Source organism: Lithobates pipiens, unplaced genomic scaffold, assembly GCF_037356315.1.
Source record: "Lithobates pipiens isolate NorthernLeopardFrog02 unplaced genomic scaffold, aLitPip1_a1.2 Scaffold_13, whole genome shotgun sequence".
Classification (NCBI taxonomy): Eukaryota; Metazoa; Chordata; class Amphibia; order Anura; family Ranidae; genus Lithobates; species Lithobates pipiens.
In genome coordinates, this window is record NW_027507718.1 from 96,339,027 (window position 1) to 96,360,253 (window position 21,227).

The window sequence follows — 21,227 nt, forward strand, 5'->3', positions numbered from 1 at the left end:
AAGTACTAAGTCACGTTTTGCTTGGGGAGCAAATACTTATAAATTGAGTTGCAGTGCAAGGAGTAAAATAACATTTGTATCATGTGTTTTTTCTGGATTTTTGGTTGATATTCTGTCTCCATTATTAAAAATACACCGATTATAAAAATGATAGACTCTTTATTTCTTTGTAAGTGGGCAAACGTACAAAATCTTCAGGGGGGTCAAATAATTATTTTCCCCACTGTACATACTGTATTTTACAAAAGACTGCCAAAAGCCACTTGTATGGACCAAACATACTTTGAGAGACTGCTAACACAAAATATAATGGTGTCACTAACTTCTCACATGTTATTGTTCTCCAATTAAATAGAAATTGTTCGGTAGACAGTAGAACCTACACTGATTTACCCAGAAGTTTTAACCACTTTATACTCTATCCAAAATCAAAAGAAAGTTTTGGCCATTAAGTGATTGTTATTTATTTATTTTTAAATTAGACTTTACAAAAGGTGTTATACTTGCATGCTCTGTGCAGTGGATTTGCACAGGGCAGACTTGATCCTCCACTTCTCGGATCCCCCTTCACTGCTCCTGGCCCCTCCCTCCTTTCGAGTGCCCCAAGGCAAGCCGCTTGCTATGGGAGCACCCGAGCTGAGCTACAGCTCAGTGTGTCTGTGCGGTTCAGTCCCGCCCCCTCTCTCTCCTGATTGGCTGACTTTGACAGCAGTGGGAGCTGATGGCACTCAGACAATCAGAGGGGAGAGTCCCGGATGGCCGAGGGACTCATGGACATCCCAGGATAGAGCAGGGGCTGAGGTAAGTATTAGGGGGGCTGAGGGTGGCTGCTGCACACAGAAGGCTTTTTATCTTAATGCATAGACTAAGTGACTAAGTGGTTAACACTTCCATTTGGCAGTAAGGTCATTGGTTTGAATCCCAACCACAGACCTGCCTGCCTGTAGTATGCAAGTTCTCCCTGTGCCTGTGTGGGTTTCCTCCCACACTCCAAAGACATGCTGGTAGGTTAATTGGATCCTGTATAAATTGGCCCTAGTATATGTATGTATAAATGTGAGTTAGGGACCTTTGATTGTAAATTCCTTGAGGGTAAGGACTCATCTGATTGTATAATATATATGTAAAGAGCTATGTATATTGAATGTGCCATATACAGTAAGTACCTGTATTAAATAAAATAAAATATGGTAGTTATTAAGGCATGCATATCTGTGTTTCTACCTTGTTAGCTCTTCTTTCTTGTAGTGGCTTAGATCAGGTAACCAGTCAGAAACTGGACTGTGATTCCAAGAGATTTTGGCTGAGGCACTGGTGTTATCATCATGGTCAGTGCATGGCACATTGGTTGTAGCAGCTATGGCAAGTTCTTGTAAAATACTTTGTGTCCTTTTCCAAATTTCATTTGCATGAAATGCAGCCACGTGTCTGTGAACAGTCCTGAGGTCTGTAAGCTCTTGTTCGCAGCATCTCCACCGAATCACATCTTCTTGTCCAGTGTGAAGTGCATCACTGGATGACTGTAGTTCTTTAACGAAAAGAGCAAATGCCTGCAGATGAAGAATATTGCTGTGGTCTTATATATGTCAATTTTAGCCTGACTTAGTTCCAAAAAATTGTTCACAACACTGCTGCTAATACACGTCTAAAACATAACTTTGGTCAGATGACAGTGCAATACAACAGGACAGACCTAAATACACTGTGCCATATATACATTAAGGCTACTCTGTTGCTCCTCTATGGAAAATCAACCCATTGCTACTGGGGGGGGGGCAGAGCTGGTGAAGTCTGTGAAGATTTCACTTGCCACCCACCAGGAGCATCTGGATGGATTTTTGTAGAGAAGGGATAGGTTCAAAATAGACCCTTCACGTATCCAACAGACTAGAGCTCGAAGTAAGACATAGAACTCACACATTCGTCTTACTGCCACTTCCCCTCTGATCTATCTTTTCCTATATTAGGGACCCCCTTCCCTCCCTTTTTCCCCTCCTTTTGCTTTTCTCCCCCCCCCCTCCTTTTTTATTTTTATTTTTTGTTTTGTTTTTATTCGTATTCTTCCCTTCTTTTTTGTTTTAATTTTTCTTGATGTTCTGTGCTCCATTTAGTTGAATTCGACCTATGACCCCCTGAGGTCGATATGGCTATGGTTATAGGGTATAGGCACACGACATGTTTGGGTTGTGTGCAGGGTGGGATGGGGTGGGTGGTTCTGTTGTGTTGGTTGGTGCTGTGTGCTGTTGTCTCTCTCTGTTTGTGCCCCCTCAGGCTGGGAAAGATATCCCAGACCTGGACAGGTAATGCTCTCCCGATGCATTTGTTACATTATAATTGCCTTATACATGGTACGTGAAATAAGTATACTATCATGGAATGTTCGTGGTATGAACTCAAAGGTAAAAAACGTTCCCTTGTCTTTGACTTTATACGATGATATAAACCCCATATAATCCTGCTTCAAGAAACACATCTCCAGGGCTCTAAGGTTATGGCTCTGAAAAAAGCCAATATTATGAGAGTCATACATGCAGAATATTCTACGTATTCTAGAGGGGTGGCTATTTTAGTCACAAAAAAAGCAGCAGCTCATATTCTGCAGGTTAAATCTGACCCTAGTGGCAGATATGTTATTTTGGTTTGTCAAATGTTTAATGTGTGCTTGACTCTGGTATGTGTGTATGTTCCACCCCCATTCTCTTTCCACATCTTGGACAGTATCCTCCATGAAGCAGTAATGATAGCACAAGGCCCACTGTTGTTGATGGGAGATTTTAATGTGGTGTCGGATGGGGTTCTGGACAGGCACGGGTGTGTATCTGGCTCACGTTATACTCTAGCATCATGGCTGGACAGCTATGCTCTCACAGACGTGTGGCGTTACAAACACCCGGGGGTCAGTGCATACTCGTGCCACTCGGAGACCCATAAGACGTTGACCAGAATTGATATGCTTCTATCCTCCCTGGATGGTCTCCCTATTATCTCCAGGGTTAGATACCTTCCCAGGGCACTGTCGACCACTCGCCTTTGGAGGTCACGTTGGACCTAAATATTCTCACTGGGAGATGACAATGGCGACTGCAAACACAGTGGCTGCTAGAGGAATATGTGACACTAAAATGCAGGGAGGCTATGGGTCACTATTGGAGGGAAAATGGTGCTGTAACCACGATACACACTCAATGGGAAGCCTTTCAAGCTACCATGAGAGGGATTTTTGCTAAAGAGACGAAAGATTTTGCAAAGGCCCTGGACAGTGAGGTGAAACAACTAGAATGTGACATTACTCTTGCAGAACGAGCATACATACAGGACCCATCCCCTGACGCATATAAAGCTTGGCAGGACCTGACGAGACAGTTTAGATTGCTTTTGACGGACCGGACCACAAAGAAACAGCTCAGGCAAACTAGCTCCATTTTTGAATTTGGGGACAAGGGTGGTCGCCTGCTAGCCTTTCTGGCGAGGCCTCTATACGCCCCTACATCTGTACTAAGTATCAGACGCCCAGCGGGTGACTTAGTGACTGATACGCAGGATATTCTGACCACCTTTTTAAATTTTTACTGTGATCTTTATCAATCCCAATCTAACTGTACGGACCAAGACCTCTCTTCGTATTTAGAGGGTATTGACCTTCCCTTGCTGCCCCTAGAGGACAGTAACATATTAGAGCAGTCTATCACCTCTGAGGAAATAACTGGTGCCATTTCCTCCTTCAGACCGGGGAAGTCACCTGGACTGGACGGTTTTCTGGCGGAATGGTACCAGCTCCACGTGGAGAGTTTAGTCCCACGCCTTTTAAAAGTGTTTGTGGCTGCGGAAAAAAGAGGACATCTTGCCGCAATCCATGCGTGAAGCTTTGATTGTTCTGATTCCAAAGCCCGGAAAGGACCTACAAGAATGTGAATCGTACAGACCAATCTCTTTGATCAATACTGATGCCAAAATACTGGCCAAAATTTTGGCCGGTAGGTTGCAGTCGGTGATTCTCAAACTGATCAACTCCGATCAAAAGGGTTTTATCCCAGGCCGATGCACTCAAATGAACCTCAGGAGACTCTATGTAAATATGCAAATTTCCCATACTAATATTGGTAGCCGCGTGATAGCCTCCCTGGATACAAAAAAGGCCTTTGATTCGGTCGAGTGGAAATATATGTTCTCTCTGCTGGAAAAAATGGGTTTTGGACCAAGGTTTGTGAACTGGGTTAGATTACTGTATAACGATCCCCGGGCTTGTATCAGGGTGAACGGACATATTTCGGACTCTTTTCAGATTGGGAGAGGAACACGGCAGGGTTGTCCCCTGTCCCCTCTCCTTTTTGCTCTGGCTATAGAGCCACTGGCTATTAAGCTCAGGACTCGGGATGACATTAGGGGACTTTTGGTCGGGGAATTGGAGGAACGCATTTCGTTATATGCAGATGATATGCTGCTTTATCTTGGGGACCCCCACCATTCGTTAGCTACTGCATTCCGGGTGATCGAGGAATTCAGAGATTTTTCTGGATTTCGGATCAACTGGACCAAATCAACGCTGTTTGCCCTAGACCCACAACCGGATCTGGTGCTCCCTCGCTGTCCCCTGACAGTCACAACCCAATTTAAATACCTGGGGATACATGTGAAATTACCTGTCGAGTCATTCACGGAGGTGAATCTATGGCAGGTAATTCGAGACTTTAGAGACAAAATACAAAAATGGAACGAACTCCCGCTCACTTTATTGGGAAGAGCTAACTTATTCAAAATGATTTATCTCCCGAAATTTTTATACATAATCTCCAACGCCCCGCGATTTATCCCTAAAAAGACTTTCGGTTATATTGACTCCTTGCTGATCTCCTTTTTGTGGGGCGGCAAGGCAGCACGAGTCTCGCTGAACATTCTGCAACTACCGGTGGGGAGAGGGGGGTTGGCAATCCCTAATCTTCGCATGTACTACTTGGCATCGCAATTAGTCCAGGCTCATTGGCAAATGTTTTCGCAGCTGAGCAACGCTGCGACTGCGGTGGAGGCAGCTGCGGCCTCCTCCTATGAGACACTTTTGAATTTTTTCTTTCGAGGTGAAGTACCGACGGAATGCGGCATGACTGCACTCAAACCAGCCAAACAGGTGCTAGAGACATGTACAAGGCATATACAGGATGCGCCCTCCTGTCTATCCCCCAATGCCCCCACGCCAGACTGAAACATGCGACCCATGCTCAGTTTGGGTCCGGGCCGATAGTTTTGGAAAACACAAGACTGGAAAAATTACTTGCAGAACCGGAGCACACAAAACGTGTCTCTACTTATTATGTGGTCCTTATGACCAAAAGACTGCCCGGTGAGGATAAGATGAGGAGCAGATGGACGGAGGTGATTCCGGAGCTGACCGAGGCCCAGTGGGAGGAAGTTCTAGCCTCCTACGGGCCCACAGTCATCTCAGCCCGGGACAAACTTATACAGTTACGATACCTTCACCAAATGTATTATACTCCACACAGACTATTTAGGATGGGCAGAAGAGATGACCCTACTTGCCACAAGTGCCAGGTGGCAGCTGGCACTTTTATTCACATGGTGTGGGAGTGTGGCAAGATACGACCGCTATGGTCACAGGTGTCCCAGTTTATTGCAGACACTTTTGATCTTCCGAATATCTGTAGCCCACTTTTGGGACTCCTGGGTGTAATAGAGGATGAGGTGATGAATAACAATACAAGGCAATTTTTGCGATTACTGTATTATTATGTCAGAAAACTTATAGTGTTGAATTGGATTAAGAGTGAGGTTCTTACCCTATCTGCATGGAAAGGTCTGGTCAATGCAAATGTTACCCTGTACAATATGACTTATGAAGCAAGAGGTAGTAAGAAAAAATGTAACAAAATATGGGGCAGATGGGTAAATTCTAAGGAAACCAAACCATGTGATATCTAAGGGACACAATTATATACCATTGTTGACTAAGTATTTCCTGAGAGATGTTATCAGTGAGGGCATATCGGGGGGGTGGGGAGATGACAGCACACAGCACGGAAAAAGGTGGGGAATTAACCCACATAGTTTTGGTTTATAAATTGTTTATAGGTTTGTTCTTTGTTTACCATAATATATACGGGTGCTGAACGATATGATCTGTAATACATATCGGTGAATGGTTAAGTATTCAATGACCGGGGAAAAAAAAGCTATAAGTGATAACTTGTTTTTGCCTGCGCACTGTGCAACTGTGTAAACGGTTCATACTTCCGCCACTTTGTTGTATATGGCTGAGTATATACTTTGTAAATGGTGCCTTCTTTGTATGTATGCACACTTGGCGAATAAAACTATTTAAAAAAAAAAGACATAGAACTCACAAAAAAAAAAAAAAAAAAAAAAAAAAAACATATGTCAGGCACAAGGCCCGCAGGCCCTTCCTGGTCCACTATGCCTTGTCATGTGGCCCTCCCACCCAGTTTGGCAGCCGAAACGTGGAAGAACTCCATCTCGCCACCTCACCCTCTGCTACCACTCCCCAGCTCTTACTTGTAAACAAAGAAGCTTCCTGTGTTTAAAAGGCACAGCTTTGCTTTCAGCAGCTTCTAGATATAACAGATGTAGCGCACCCATGAACGTTAAACGCTGTACGTAGCTCACCATAGGTAAAACTGGCCCTTTGAGAGCAACCAAACTGCTGATGCGGTCCGTGATTAAATGGAGTTTGACACCCCTGCACTAAAAGATGTAGCATGAAAAGCTATTTCTATAGAGATTTGGGCTTACAGCAGAAAAGGAAACCCATCTTCTCCAACAAAGTCTAGCTAAGCATAGCAAACATTTGCAATGCACTTTTAATCAAAGATTCCTAAAAAGAAAATAACTCAATGCACTCCAGGCTGCAGCAACCTTTCTTGTTTATTGGATTGTGGCAGGGGTGCTGAGAAGAGCTTTTTCAAAGATATTCTTTGAAAAGACACTAAGTGCATGACATATCAGCGGTGACCCCCTGCTACAATGCAAATAAAAAAAAAGGAGCTGCAATCCGGAGTGCTCTGACTCAATTCATTTTCTGAATGATTTGCTAAAGTTCAATTAGCTGGACCAGCACCTCCGGATTTCAAAGTAAAGCCTTTGATGCATCACTCATCTTAAATGATATTAATATATTTCTGCTGAATTCAACCTATCCCCTTCCTTTGATTAGAGCTTGGCAGGTAAGCATCAGAAAAGTTTTGTTAGCAGAATACATGAAAAGGGCAAAGGGGGAAGGCTAGCATTTATTGAAAGTTTATGTCTGCTTCCCAGGAACCCTATGCTGAAAAAATACAATGCCTTAAAAAAGTATTCATACTTAGAAATTATCAACATTTTGTTACAACCAAAAACGTAAATGTATTTTATTGGAATCTTATGTGATAGACCAACACAAAGTGGCACATAAGTGTGAAGTGGAAGGAAAATGATAAATGGTTTTCAAAAGTTTTTACAAATAAATATGTGAAAAGTGTGGTGTGCATTTGTATTCAGCCCCCCTGAGTCAATACTTTGTAGAACCTCCTTTCACTGCAATTACAGCTGAAAGTCTTTTGGAATATGTCTCTACCAGATTTGCACATCTAGAGAGTGACATTTTTGTCCATTCTTCTTTGCAAAATAGTTCATGCTCTGTTAGATTGGATGGAGAGAGTCTGAACAGCAATTTTCAAGTCTTGCCACAAATTTTCAATTGGATTTAGGTCTGAACTTTGACTGGGCCATTCTAACACACAAATATACTTTGATCTAAGCTATTCCATTGTAGCCCTGGCTGTATGTTTAGGGTCACTGCCCTGTTGGACGGTGAACCTGCACCCCAATCTCAAGTCTATTGCAGTCTATTGCAGACAGATTTTCTTCTAAGATTGCCCGGTTTTTGGCTCCATCCATCTTCCCATCAACTCTGATCAGCTTCCCTGTCCCTGCTGAAGAAAAGCATCCCCACAACATGTTGCTGCCACCACCATGTTTCATGGTGGGGATGGTGAGTTCAGGATGACGTGCAGTGTAAAGGCCCATACACACGATCAGACTTTTTGACAACAAACATGCAAATTAGCTGTTTTGGAGCAACATCCGACTGTGTGTACGCTCCATCGGACAAACTTTTTTGGTTTTCATCTGACTTTTGTTGGCTGTGCGAACGGACAAACTTTCTGGCAACAAAAGTCCGATGGAACAAAGTCTGATCGTGTGTACAGAAAACCATAGGACTTTTGTACAAGGTACAAACAGGCATGCTCAGAACCAATGCAAAAGATCAGACAACAATACAGAAGTTGACCAAAGGTGGCAGTAAAGAGCAGAAAAACCACATGATTTGGTGAAAGTTGGCTGAAAAAGTCCTGCTGTGTGTATGCAATACAAGTTCAGGGCCGACGCCCTTTGTACAAAAATCCACAGGAAAGTTTGTACAAAGTCCTATCGTGTGTATGAGGCTTTAGTTTTCCATCACACATAGCGTTTTGCTTTTAGGCCAAAAAGTAAAATTTTGGTCTCATCTCGGCTGTTATCAGCGTTTTTTTTGGCAGGAGCGTTTAATGGCTGGAAAACCCCCCCAGAACTAGTGGGTTTTTCAGCTGTAAAAACGCTCTACCTCTGATAAAAGCTTTAAAAAAAAAACAGAAAAACATTTTTCTGCTTTTTTTCAGCATTTTTGAGCCATAAGCTTTTGTGGGAGTATAGTTTTGCAAAAGAAAAGCTAAACAAGGCAAAAAAACACTACTGTAAAAAATCTGCAAAATGCCACTTGCTTTTTTATAATGTCCAATGTGCTTGATTAACTTCACTTTTGTTGAGAAAAAAAAATTCCCTCTGGGTGATCAATGTACATTGCAAGGATTTTAACAAAATTTGATTGCTCTGAAGGAATGGCTGTTTGGTTCACCATGTCAGACTGATTGGGAGTGGCTGGTTCATTATTATCAGCAGGCGCACTCTCAGTGTTCTAATAAGAAAAGCTAAGCTATCTGCAAATGTTGCGGAGTATCTCATCAAAGCCAAAATTGCTATTTCTGGGGGTGCCTTAAACTTAAACTGTATCTTAGTGCAGACTTCTGGGAAATTCAGTGAGCCAAATCGCACAAGCATAAATGATATTTCTGGGGTGTTCTGAGGACCAACCCTGTACAGAACAAATTCCGGGTGGCCATATTGCAGTCTGTTTGACAAAATATTACAGCAGCTACAGATTAAATGGAAAAGATCATTTTTAATAACATTAAATCACAATATGGCTTGTGTAGCAATTGCATATGAATATTATATATATATATATATATATATATATATATATATAATTATTATTATTATTTTTTTGCTATATTTTCTTTCACGAAAAAGGAGTTATCCCTTAATCAAGTCAGCTCTCACACCTCTATACTCTATAAAAAAAAAATAATAATAATAATAATAATAATAAATATATATATATATATATATATATATATATATATATATATATGGGAAGAAGGGGAGGAAGGAGTTAATTGGGAACATTTAGCGCTTATTAAAAGGTTAAAGAGGAACAAATGTTATATATATATATATATATATATATATATATATAAAAAAAAATAACTTAGGTTTGCTTCAAAGATGAACTTCACCCATAAGGGAAGTTCCACTTGTCTGCCTCCTCTGCCCCTCCTCCGCCATATTTGGCACTTCTTTTTTTTTGGGGGGGGGGGGGGATACCTGGTTTTGACAGGTACCTGCTCCTACTGGTTAGATCACTGCAACGATCTGAGCCGAAGTGTGCTGCCGCCCTCCCCTCTCAGGTCCCAGAAAGCTGCAGGACCATTCACAAGGCGCGGCTCGTGCATGCGCAGTGTGAAACTGAGCACAGTCACATCCGGCTTCCCAAAGTAAACATGCCGGCAGCCAAAATGCTTGCTTGAGGAGAGGGTGGCTCAGGATCCCTGGTTAGGTAAGTGTCCTATTATTGAAAGGCAGCAGCTAAAGTATTTGTTAATTTTTTTCCAGGGGTAAAGAGCTGCTTTAACTCACATAATATGCAGATCAAAGGTGATCTGCACATAAATGAAACATAGTAAGTAAATACAGTATAATGAAACATTCATTTTAATGTTAGATTGTTTCTAAACACTATTCCGAACATCATTCAGAAGTGTCAATTTACACATCAGAAGCTGTAGTTGCTGTTGTGACACAAAGTTAGTCCCGGTGTTCTGTCCAAAAATGTCCGCCTATCAAATAGTGTCCTCCCCGTACTGTGCAGGCGCATCGCTTGCACAGTACGGAGCACAAGAAGATTCGGAAAATCTCTGAAGATGAACAGCGCCTTCGCCATGAGTCCAGGTGCAAGCCCCACCATCCAAGTGAACATAGGGCTGCACATAGTTAGAGGGTTGCTCGCCACACTTCGGGCACGGCCTCGCACGCCACACTTCGGGGCATGGCCTCACTTCGCTCGCCACACTACGGGCATGGCCTCGCTTCACTCGGCTCTTTTTTATTCTAACTCTATGTCCACTTGGATGGTGGGGCTTGAACCTGGACTCACGGCGCAGGTGCCATTAATCTTCGGATATTTTTGGAATCTGCTTGTCATGTGTACTGTGCATGCACAGTACACAAAGGACACTATCCGACGGGGGACAGTATTAGGACACTGGATGTCATTTTGATGGCCAGGATTGCCAATAATAGCAGCAGAGCAGCAGAAGAGGTGTGTGGCTGGCAGTGTCAATTTCAGCCAGAGCACTGTGCTGAATAGAACTTCAAGGGAGTGGAGGAATGGCGCTGCTGAGGAGAGGGGCATGAATACAAAGGAATTGCTTTGCCCTGCATGCCTTGCTTTTTGACTCAAAGCCTACCTCAAGGAGGGAGAAAGGAAAAGAATTAAAAAAAACTTGCAGAGGGGATGCACATTATCAGTGGCGGCCTGTCCATATGGGGCGCGGCCCCCCTAATCCATGCTCCCGGACTGTAATCTACATGCACGGTGCTGGACACGTGGATTCCAATGGGGTTTTTTTTTTGAAGCACATGATTAGAGCCTGAGGCTCCAATTGGCTTCAAAAAAAGGGTGAGCCTACCCACTTGTGTGACAATAGCAAGTTAATATTAGCTATTGTCTTCCTGATTCTCCTCCCGACCAATCAAGAAACAGCTCCCGAGACCCGACTGGCCAGGGAGTCTTAGGACTCCCAATCGTGTCTCAGGACACACTTCCTGTTCAGCCTGGAGGAGAACAGAGAGGAGAATGGCCCAGGTCTTCATTCCCCCTGCCTCCTATATTAAGGTTAGTCTCCGCCGCCACCTTCTCTTCTGTCTAACGCCCGGGGGGGGTTATCGGTGTGCTTGCGGCGATTGCCACCTTCCAGTCTGTTAGTTTACCACCCTATCCCCCCACCCCCCCAAAAAAATATTTAGCACCAGCCGCCACTGCACATTATGTTAAATTCTATTTAAGTCTAGGAAATGCTAAGAAGGGTGTAATACTTACATTAACCAGGCAGCCATTGAGATGAAGCCTTATAAGAGTGGGTGCACAGGTCATATTGGGACATGTTTGTATATTCGGTGGAGGGGAAGTCCCTCCTGGAGAGCTGCTCTGGGGATTGATGTCCTCCTGCCCTTCTTGCCAATGCATGCGTGCATCCTATCACCCTGGAACCCCCCCCCCCCCCAACACACTTTTTTTTTTTCTCGTTTTGGCGCCCATAGGCATTCTTTAGGTTCTCTGTTCTTGTTCCTTTCCTCTAAAAAACTGAAGTGTCTGCACGAGCAAACTTTGGCATATTGTCTACAGTTACCTCCTCGTTTTTGGAAGTGAAAAATTAATGTGGGTTTTAGTGATGTCAGAATACCTTGCACTTTATACTACTTTGAATGGCCTTTGTATTATGTGAGATTTTGCACCTATTCTATTTTGTTGTACATTGATTTGATGGATGCTTTATTCTTTTATATAAATAATGAATTAAAAATAAAAAGGAAGAGTGGGTGCACAGATGGAGGGAGCCAACATAAGCGAGGACTAAAGTAAGTATTACTCCTTATCCCTGTACCCCTAGACTTAACGAGCAGTAAACCCTTGCAGTACAGAGGCCAGGTAGAGGCTCACTGCAATTTTTTTTTCTTGTGCCCACATGTGGGCTTTAAAGAGGACGTAAACCCTGATGGGTTTTACTTCCTCTTTATCCCCCTGTAAAGTAAAAAACATATTATCATGCACCTACCTGCAAACGAAGCCCGGCGATGTCCCCGGGGTCCCTGCTGGTGGCTACGTCCATCTTCACCCCTCTTCCTTCCAGGCCTCTGCCTCTGTGACTGGCCAGAGTCACGTGACGTCACTCCTGCGCATTCGCGGGGGAGCAGACGGTCACGGCACAGGCTCTATAGAAACGGCACAAGCGTATATGGTAAATATCTTCTAAACCGTGCAGGTTTAGGAGATATTTCCAGTACCTACAGGTAAGCCTTATTATAGGCTTACCTGTAGGTAAAAGGGGTGTGTAAGGGTTTACAACCACTTTAAAGGGCTAAGGCCCCTTTCACACAGGCTTTCCGATCAGGTCCACCTGTCAGTTTTTCAGACAGACCCGATGGGACGCTCTATTCATCCCTATGGGGCAGCGGATGTCAGCGGTGACATGTCCACTGACTAAGGATGAGCTCCGGCGTGTTCGCACACTCCACGTGCAGAGCCCTCCAGGAAGTCGGCACTGCACTAATCACAGGCAGTGAGACATTGTCCCAATGCGCTGCTGCAGAGATCGGGAAATGTCTCACTGCCTGTGATTAGCGCAGCGTCGACTTCCTGGCAGGCTCTGCACGTGGGCTGTGTGAACATGCCGGAACTCATCCTTACCACTGACACCTGCTGCTATCTGATCTTGTCTGTGAAATCCAGATGGATGGAAACCCTATTTTCCATCCGTTTGGTGGATCGGATGGGATGAAAAACAGATAGATGGACCGTTTTCATCCAATATTCCCATAGAGGAGAGTGGAGCTCTGACAGGTCTGTCTCTGCACAATGAGCAGGGACAGAGCTGTCACCCGCCTGCTCAGTGGAGATCAGCGGATTGAGAAAAACTGAGTCCGCCAGGACAGCGTGGTGGCGGTAAAACACCTGTCACCGCAAGGACACACAGAAAGCAATTGTTTCCTGTGTGTCCCATTCACACTGCAACGCAGCTCGGAGCTGCAGCATGCTGCGATAAAATGCAGACATGCTATACAGAATCGCACAGCACTGTACAGCAGAGTAGTGAATCATGTTGATGTAGAATGGCATGATGAAGAGAAAAAAAAAAGTGAGCTGTGTGTGATGCACTGAATCACTCACCACACTTCCCCATACTGAGATCAGGAAAAGACAGCTGCCAGAAGGGTAAAGCGCTCTGGCATCTGTCCGTTCCTGTGTGAATACAGCCTCGGGCTATGGTGCTGTGTATGAATGTGCATTATTTTTCGTATTAAGGTGCATGGCATTAGGGTAACGCATTCATTCAAATAGGCTGTTTTAACCCACCAAAAAGGTGCATGCATTGTTTTTTTGTAGCACAGTGCACCGCAAGGCATGGCAGTGCATTACTGTGAATTGTGGTGTGCTGTAATGCAGGTGGGCTGGTAAGGTGTGTTAGGTTGTCATTAAGAATGAAAGGCAGTGCATGAGTTATCAAAGCACAACTGTGTGAACCCAGTCCAAAGGCTTACATTGCATCATGTGCATTACCTTAAAGCAAAAACATGGATCGAAATCAAAGTTCCCCGGGCACAATGCACTATTTTTGGGGAGCTAACCTAGCAAGGCCATTAAAAAGACAGTTTTGAAGAAAACTTGGTGCCAATTCACATTGGGATCACACAGTAATGCAGCATTTCCCATGTGGGGCATTGTGATAGCCCATTCATTTGAATGGGGTGCAAATCACATTGGAATGCAGAAAAAGAAATGCATGCATTACTTTTAAAAATCACGCTGCAGCAAACAGCATGGTACTGGGGAAACCATGCGATATGGTGCCCACAAACGCACCGCGTTTGCGATCTGCATCTGGGGTGATGTTACTAATACACACAGGCTGAATGCTGGGCGAAATCGGCTGGTTCAATAAAAAATGGCCTGTGTGTATGGCAGCTTGTCGGACAAGCATGCTGGAAAACCAGCAGCCGACCGGCTCCCGGCCATCGCTCTCAGCCAACAGAACACAACAGCTCAGTGGAGGAGATCACTTACCGTTGGATCGCTGGGTGTACCAGGCTTTAAGACCTATATTAATGTGTGTTGCCTTAGGCCAGCCCATTCATTTAAATGGTCTACCTAGTGCACCACAACGGATCAAAAACTGTGCATTCAATGTACATTAGGGCACTGCGCTGCACTGCAATGCAAGAGTGCTGGGGAGGTACATCGATGTGACATTCAGAATGTTTGGCACTGCATTGCACCAACATATGTTTCATATTTCACTGCAATAGTGTAAATGGTTAAAAAAAAGGCCTTTTTAATATTCGCCTGTCCTGGCTGCACAGCTAAACTCTGCAACAAAGAGAAAATCTGGCTGACCAATATTGTACATTTGACACATCTGGTAGTGTAGAATGCCAGTATCACCCATTGCATTCTGTGGCTCCATCCGCCAATGTCACTACAGGACACTGCACTTTAAGCTCCACCAGAAAATTCAGGGTAAAATGTAAGAGGCACTGGAGCCAAAGTACATAAACATCAACTGACAGCAGAAAGAGTTCAGAGAAGCCCAGCACTAGAATTTGAAATGTTTTAAAACCCAAATGACATACCTTCTTTTTTGCAAATGGGTACCTCTTCCGCGTACCGCCATCCAATCCTGCTTTTAAGGTGCTCTGTGGTGTGGGGTCAGCAGACCCATTCAAGTCTTCATCAGGAAATCTCAAGTCACAGTAGTCCAGCAGCTCACTGCAGGAGAAGACCTCTGCCTCATTACAGTAGGAAGACATGGACATTTTTTTTTTAGAGCAGCTTCAAAATGCTAATATTAAGTGGTTTAGAAAAAATAAAATATTCTCTTAAGGCACGAGGCAGGATTGTTGCTTGCTTCAATTCCAATAAAAAACTATCTAGCGGTAGATAACTTACTTGTGTTGATGTGTACAAGGTATAATAATACTCATCTACAAGTTTGAATCCTTTTTAACTGGTTTCTTCAGCAGTATACAGTTACGTATGATACCTGAAAGGTTACCAGTCAGTGCTGGACCTGAATTATTATATGCCAAGGTAGGTAGATGTTACACCACCAGGTCAGCTTTGCCAGCACAAAACTGTGAATGAAGCTGCTGCTGCTGCTGCTGCTGCTGGTGGAAGCGTGTCAATGCCCCTCCCTCCAGGAAGTCTAGTAGTGACTTAGGGATCATCTGCAATTCACAGGCTGCATCTATTCTCATTGAACACACAGCTAGTGTGTAGGCTGGAGCTCTTGTTCATTCAGGGAACAGCTCTGTCATTTGCAAATTTTGCTGCCCAAATTTCCATATTGGAATGAGGACTAGCGATGAGCACAGTGATTTCAATAGGAGCCCATCAATAACATATAGTGAATGTTAAATCTTAAAGTGAATGTAAAGCTTGATTTCTTTTTCTTCTTAGGTTTCCCCACCAGCACTCTGGGTTCCACCGCCCACCTTGTACCCCCATAGAAAGCCACTTGCTATGGGGCACTCATACGTGCTCACTCACACAGAATGGGTCTCGGCCCCGCTCCCTGCTCCTTGTCACTGGCTCTGCTTTAAGCGGAGCTCCAGCCCCGACTCCAAAAACTGAATAAAATACTGTAGCTGCTGACTTTTAATATTAGGACACTTACCTGTCCAGGGGATTTTTCAATCGGCTCATGCATAGCTCAGGAGCGCCACCTGCATAATCCATGCGCCCGGCCCCTAATCTACATGAATTTTTTTGGGGTTTCTTTCAAAGCACATGATAAGAGCCTGAGGCTCTAAGTGGCTTCAAAAAGGGTGAGCTCAGGGCGCAGAGCACTGTGCCCAGAGCCCACCCAGTTGCGTGACAATAGCAAATTAATATTCACTAATGTCTTCCTGTTTCTCCTCCCGGCCAATCAGGAAGTGGGTCCTGAAACCCGAATGTCTGGAAGTCCTAAGACCTGATTGGCCTCCAGTCCTAAGTACTGATTGATCAGGAGGAGAAACGACCGCTGGGAGGAGACGCAGGAGGGAAGCCGCAACCTAGCTGGTGTAAGTGCAGGGCTGGCGGGGGGCCTGGCAGGCGACGGGCGAGTAGAGTTGCCACATCATCCCTTTAATCCAGGACACACATTAATTACACAGGTTCTGTGGCTGATTAAGTTGGTAATTAAACACAATCGGTGCCTTATCTGCATTAAATCAGCCTCAGAACCTGTGTAATTAATATGTTTCCTGGATTAAAGGGATAATGTGGCAAACCTACGGGCGAGAAATGTGGTGATCGAGCGATGGGGGAAGCGCTGACTGAGTGAGCGAGTACTAGGGGGGTAGGAGGTGTTTGGTTGGCTGGGGGGATGTCGTGGCTGGCTGTTTGGGGGGTGCGCTCACCCAAGAAAATTGAGCACCAGCCGCCACCGTTTGGGTGCTGCCTCTGCCGCCGCAATTCCTTGTAAGGTAAACCTTACAGCTTCACAGCCGATTCCCTACTGTGTATGCCATGACGAGGTCTCCTGGAAGTGGGGATGAATACCTGTCAAAAAAGAGTACCCACTCCCCCCCCCCCGAAAGGTGCCAAATATGGCAGCGGAGGGGAGGAGGTAGCAAACAAGTGGAGCTTCCCCTTTTGGATGGAGCTCCCCTTTAAAGTGTTACTAAACCCACAACAGTAAAATCAGTCTGTATATGAAATAAAGCATGGTTGTTATACTCACTGTGGAACCTAAGGGGTTAATCCCCTGCATTGTGTAAAAAGACTGTTTGATCCCATCTTCTCTGATATTCCCCTTCTTCCACTGTCCCCAATCCATTTCCTAATAGAACAAAGGCTAGTGGACAGGTGGCACATGCTCAGTTTGATGTGTATTGCTAGAAAGTTGTTGTTTTTCTTGGGAGAGTGCATGTGATCAGCACAGGGCAAATCAACTCTGTCCAGACAGAGGGTCAGGGGTCCTGCAGCCTCATAGGACAAACAGGAGAGAATGAAAACTCCTCCTACAAGTTTTAACCAGACACTGATGGAAGTCACAAGACTGCTGATGAGAAAAAGTATTTAGCAATTTATATTTATTAGTAGTTCTGCGTATTGTTTGGGACCAGATATAGTGAATGCAGGTTCCTGGGTTTAGTAACACTTTAACAGCAGCAGGAGCCAATGAGGAGTGAGAGAGCTAAGAGAGCATTGGCTTTCATGCAGCTTGCTGAATTGAGATTGGGCTCAGGTGATTATAAGGGGTGCTGTGGGGGAAGCTGAATGCAAAAGGATTTTTACCTTACTGCATAGAATGCAAAAAGGTAAAAAAAAAAACCTTCTGCCTTTATAAGCACATTAAGGCCTTGCACCCACTGGGCTTAAAAAACACTGCTTTTACAGGTGTTTGGCGTTTTTTTTTTCAACCTGTAAAAGCACCCTTTTTAGCCTGATATCTATGCATACAAAGGTGTTTACAGGCACATTAGAAGAGGAGCATTGGCAGGCTGAAAAAGCAAACAAACAAAAACATCACCAGCGCATTCAGGAGAGGAGCTTTTGAACAGAAAAAAGCTAGATACACCTAAACATGTGTAAATGCACCAAAACACTAGATGCATCTAATATTTGAGCAAGTGGCAGGCCATAGAATATGCCATTTTCTTTCCTGCAACCAGCAGGGGAAGAGGGCACGTGGAGTGACCCTGCCAGAAGAACCCAATGATTATTGCTAGCGGCTATATCGCATACTAGAAATCCAACATGCTGGTTGTGCCCAAGTCGATTGATGGATTGACTTGGGTACACTATGCCTGCCTATAGATGATCGAATCTCAGCCGGTCCCTGTTGAAGCAGATAAGATTCGAACCATGGCCTGCTTTAATGCTTTCCAGTTGCCAGAATACATTAACCACTTGCCGACCGCCGCACGACGATGTATGTCGACAGAATGGCACGGGCAGGCATATGGGCGTACATGTACGTCCCTGCCTTCCCGCGGGTGGGGGGCCCGATCGGGCCCCCCCCCGGTGCCAGCGGCGGTCGGTATCCGTTCAGGAGCGATCCGGGATGAGGGGGCGGCCATTCGTTCATGGCCACCCCCTCGCGATCGCTCCTGACGAATGGAAGTGAAGCATGACATCACTTCCTCTCCTGTAATGTAAACACAGGCAGAGGAAGTGATGTAATCTCTCCTCCGTGTCGGTATTTTTCGTTCCGGCACCGAGGAGAGAGGATCGGTGAGTTGCACCAACACTACACTACACAGTAGAACATGCCAGGCACACTCTCACCCCCCCCTTCACCCCCCGATCACCCCCCTAATCACCCCTGCCCCCCCAGTCACAGTGACACCAATTGCATTATTTTTTTTTTTTGCATTGGTGTCATTTGTGACTGTAATAACTGTTAGGGCAGTTAGGGTTAGCCCCCTTTAGTTCTAAGGTACCCCCCTAACCCCCCAATAAAGGTTTAACCCCGTGATCACCCCCCGTCGCCAGTGTCACTAAGGCTGGGTTCACATTGCAGCGGTTTTTGAGAACGGATGTGATTCGCACCGCACTGCAGTGCAAATCACATCCGATCTCTGTGTGATTCGAGTTCAGCCATACAGATAGTATGGCTGAATTCGCGTCGCACCCGCCGCACAGGCCGTAAACTCGCATGGGACCCTTTTTTTGGTCCGCAGCAGAATCGGATCGCATGGGTGTTCACACCATGCGATCCGAGTTTGCAGATCGCACTGTGATATGCGTACTGAACTGGGGGTGTCATTAACATTTCACTGACACTCCCAGCAGTTCGCATAGGGCAGTGTGAACTGCCGCCGGGAGGCATGCGATGCGGGAACCCGCCGCGGATTCGTGGCGTTCCCGCATCGCTCCAGTGTGAACCCAGCCTAATAAGCGATCGTTTTTCTGATCGCTGTATTAGTGTCACAGGTGACGCTAGTTAGGCAGGTAGGTATTTAGGTTCGCCGCAGCTTTTTATAGCGCCAGGGACCCCCATATACTACCGCATAAAGCCCCCTGATTGCCCCCTAGTTAACCCTTTCACCAGTGATCACCATATAACTGTTACAGGTGACGCTGGTTGGTTAGTTATTTTTTTATAGTTTCAGGGCACCCGCCGTTTATTACCTAATAAAGGTTTAACCCCCTGATCACCCGGCGGGTGATATAAGTTTGAGGGTCAGATAAGGTCTGCGTCGCCCCAGGCAGCGTCAGGTTAGTGCCAGTACCGCTAACACCCACGCGCAAAGCATACACCTCCCTTAGTAATATCGTATCTGATCAGATCTATATTAGCGTCGCCAGCAGTTTAGGTTTCCCAAAACGCATTGTTAGCGGGATCAGCCCAGATACCTGCTAGCACCTGCGTTTAGCCCCTCCGCCAAGCCCAGACCAGCCCACCCAAGTGCAGTATCGATCGATCACTGTCACTTACAAAACACAACACACATAACTGCAGCGTTCGCAGAGTCAGGCCTGATCCCTGCGATCGCTAACAGTTTTTTTTGTAGCGTTTTGATACAGTCGCTGACAGCCTAGGTGCTTTTTTACCTGTGAGTCTCACTAGTGTACCCCTAAATTTAGGGGTGTCTACTTTCCAAAATGGGGTCATTTGGGGGGGGGGGGGGTTGTGCCATCTTGGCATTTTATGGCCTTCAAAACTGTAATAGGTAAGTGAGGAGTGAAGTCAAAAATTTACGCCCTTAGAAATCCTGAAGGCGGTTCTTGGCTTTCGGGGCCCCGTACACGGCTAGGCTCCCAAAAAATCCCACACATGTGGTATCCCCGTACTCAGGAGAAGCAGCAGAAATTATTTTGGGGTGTCATTTCACATATGCCCATAGCATGTGTGAGCAATATATCATTTAGTGACAACTTTGTGAAAAAAAAATAAAAATAAATAAAGTTTGTAATTTTCCCGCAACTTGTGCCAAATATAAAATATTCCATGGACTCAACATGCCTCTCAGCAAATAGCTTGGGGTGTCTACTTTCTAAAATGGGGTCATTTGTGGGTGTTTTGTGCCATCTTGGCATTTTATGGCCTTCAAAACTGTGATAGGTAGTGAGGAGTGAAATTACAAATGTATGCCCTTAGAAATCCTGAAGGCGGTGCTTGGCTTTCGGGGCCCCGTACGCGGCTAGGCTTCCAAAAAGTATCCCCGTACTCAGGAGAAGCAGCAGAATGTATTTTGGGGTACAATTCCACATATAACCATGGCATGTGTGAGCAATATATCATTTAGTGACAACTTTGTGTAAAAAAAAAAAAAAAATTTTTTTTTTGTCATTATTCAATCGCTTGAGGCAAAAAAATAAAATATTCAATGGGCTCAACATGCCTCTTATCAAACTCCTTAGGGTATCTACTTTCCAAAATGGGGTCATTTGGGGGGGGTTTGTACTGCCCTGCCATTTTAGCACCTCAAGAAATGAGATAGGCAGTCATAAACTAAAAGCTGCGTAAATTCCAGAAAACTTACCTTAGTTTGTAGATGTGACAACTTTTGCGCAAACCAATAAATATACAGTTATTGACTTTTTTTTTACCAAAGACATGTGGCTGAATACATTTTGGCCTAAATGTATGACTAAAATTGAGTTTATTGGATTTTTCTAATAACAAAAAGTAGAAAATATCATTTCCTGACAGACTCCATGGCAGCAACGTGTGGGTTAAGTCCCGCCTCCACTACCCTATAGGACACTACTCCCATAAATCTTTGCTCCCTGCCCATGGCCGTGTTCTTTTTTTGTCCTCCTCCGTAGGACCAGACGTATGGTCTTTCTACCTGAAGATTGCTCCCACACGGTTCCGTCGTTGGTTTGGCCGAAAAGCGACTGTGGACGAAGTTGTCGCATATCTCCGTTAAGCCCTAGCTACTAGCGGGGTATGGAGTGGGCAGTTGGATATAAGCGCTGGAGGAAAGCCAGGAGCCTAGCCACTGGCAGGCAGGCTGCGCATTTGGTCGGATAGCCCAGCTAAATAGCAGGTGACCTATTGTGCCCTAAGAAGTCCGGTATGTATTGTGCTTACCTTCGGCCTGGAGACGTTCGTGTGGGAGCGGTAAGATTG

At 45.0% G+C, this 21,227-nt stretch overlaps 1 protein-coding gene across 2 annotated transcripts in view; it reads right to left on the minus strand.

The window, feature by feature from the left end:
• TSTD2 (thiosulfate sulfurtransferase like domain containing 2) overlaps nt 1-15,318 on the minus strand; it is a 43,899-nt gene extending 28,581 nt beyond the window's left edge. Inside the window, exons 1-3 of one of the 2 annotated variants that reach the window (XM_077475292.1) lie at nt 15,107-15,318; nt 14,791-14,926; nt 1,225-1,550 (exon numbers count right to left, since the gene is read on the minus strand). In XM_077475292.1, coding sequence (XP_077331418.1) covers nt 1,225-1,550; nt 14,791-14,926; nt 15,107-15,141 — 497 coding nt within the window. In that variant the 5' untranslated portion in view covers nt 15,142-15,318. Of the gene's footprint in view, nt 1-1,224; nt 1,551-14,790 lie in introns of both variants that reach the window. The other variant, XM_077475291.1, reaches the window with a different exon arrangement.
• Nucleotides 15,319-21,227: the final 5,909 nt, after the last annotated feature.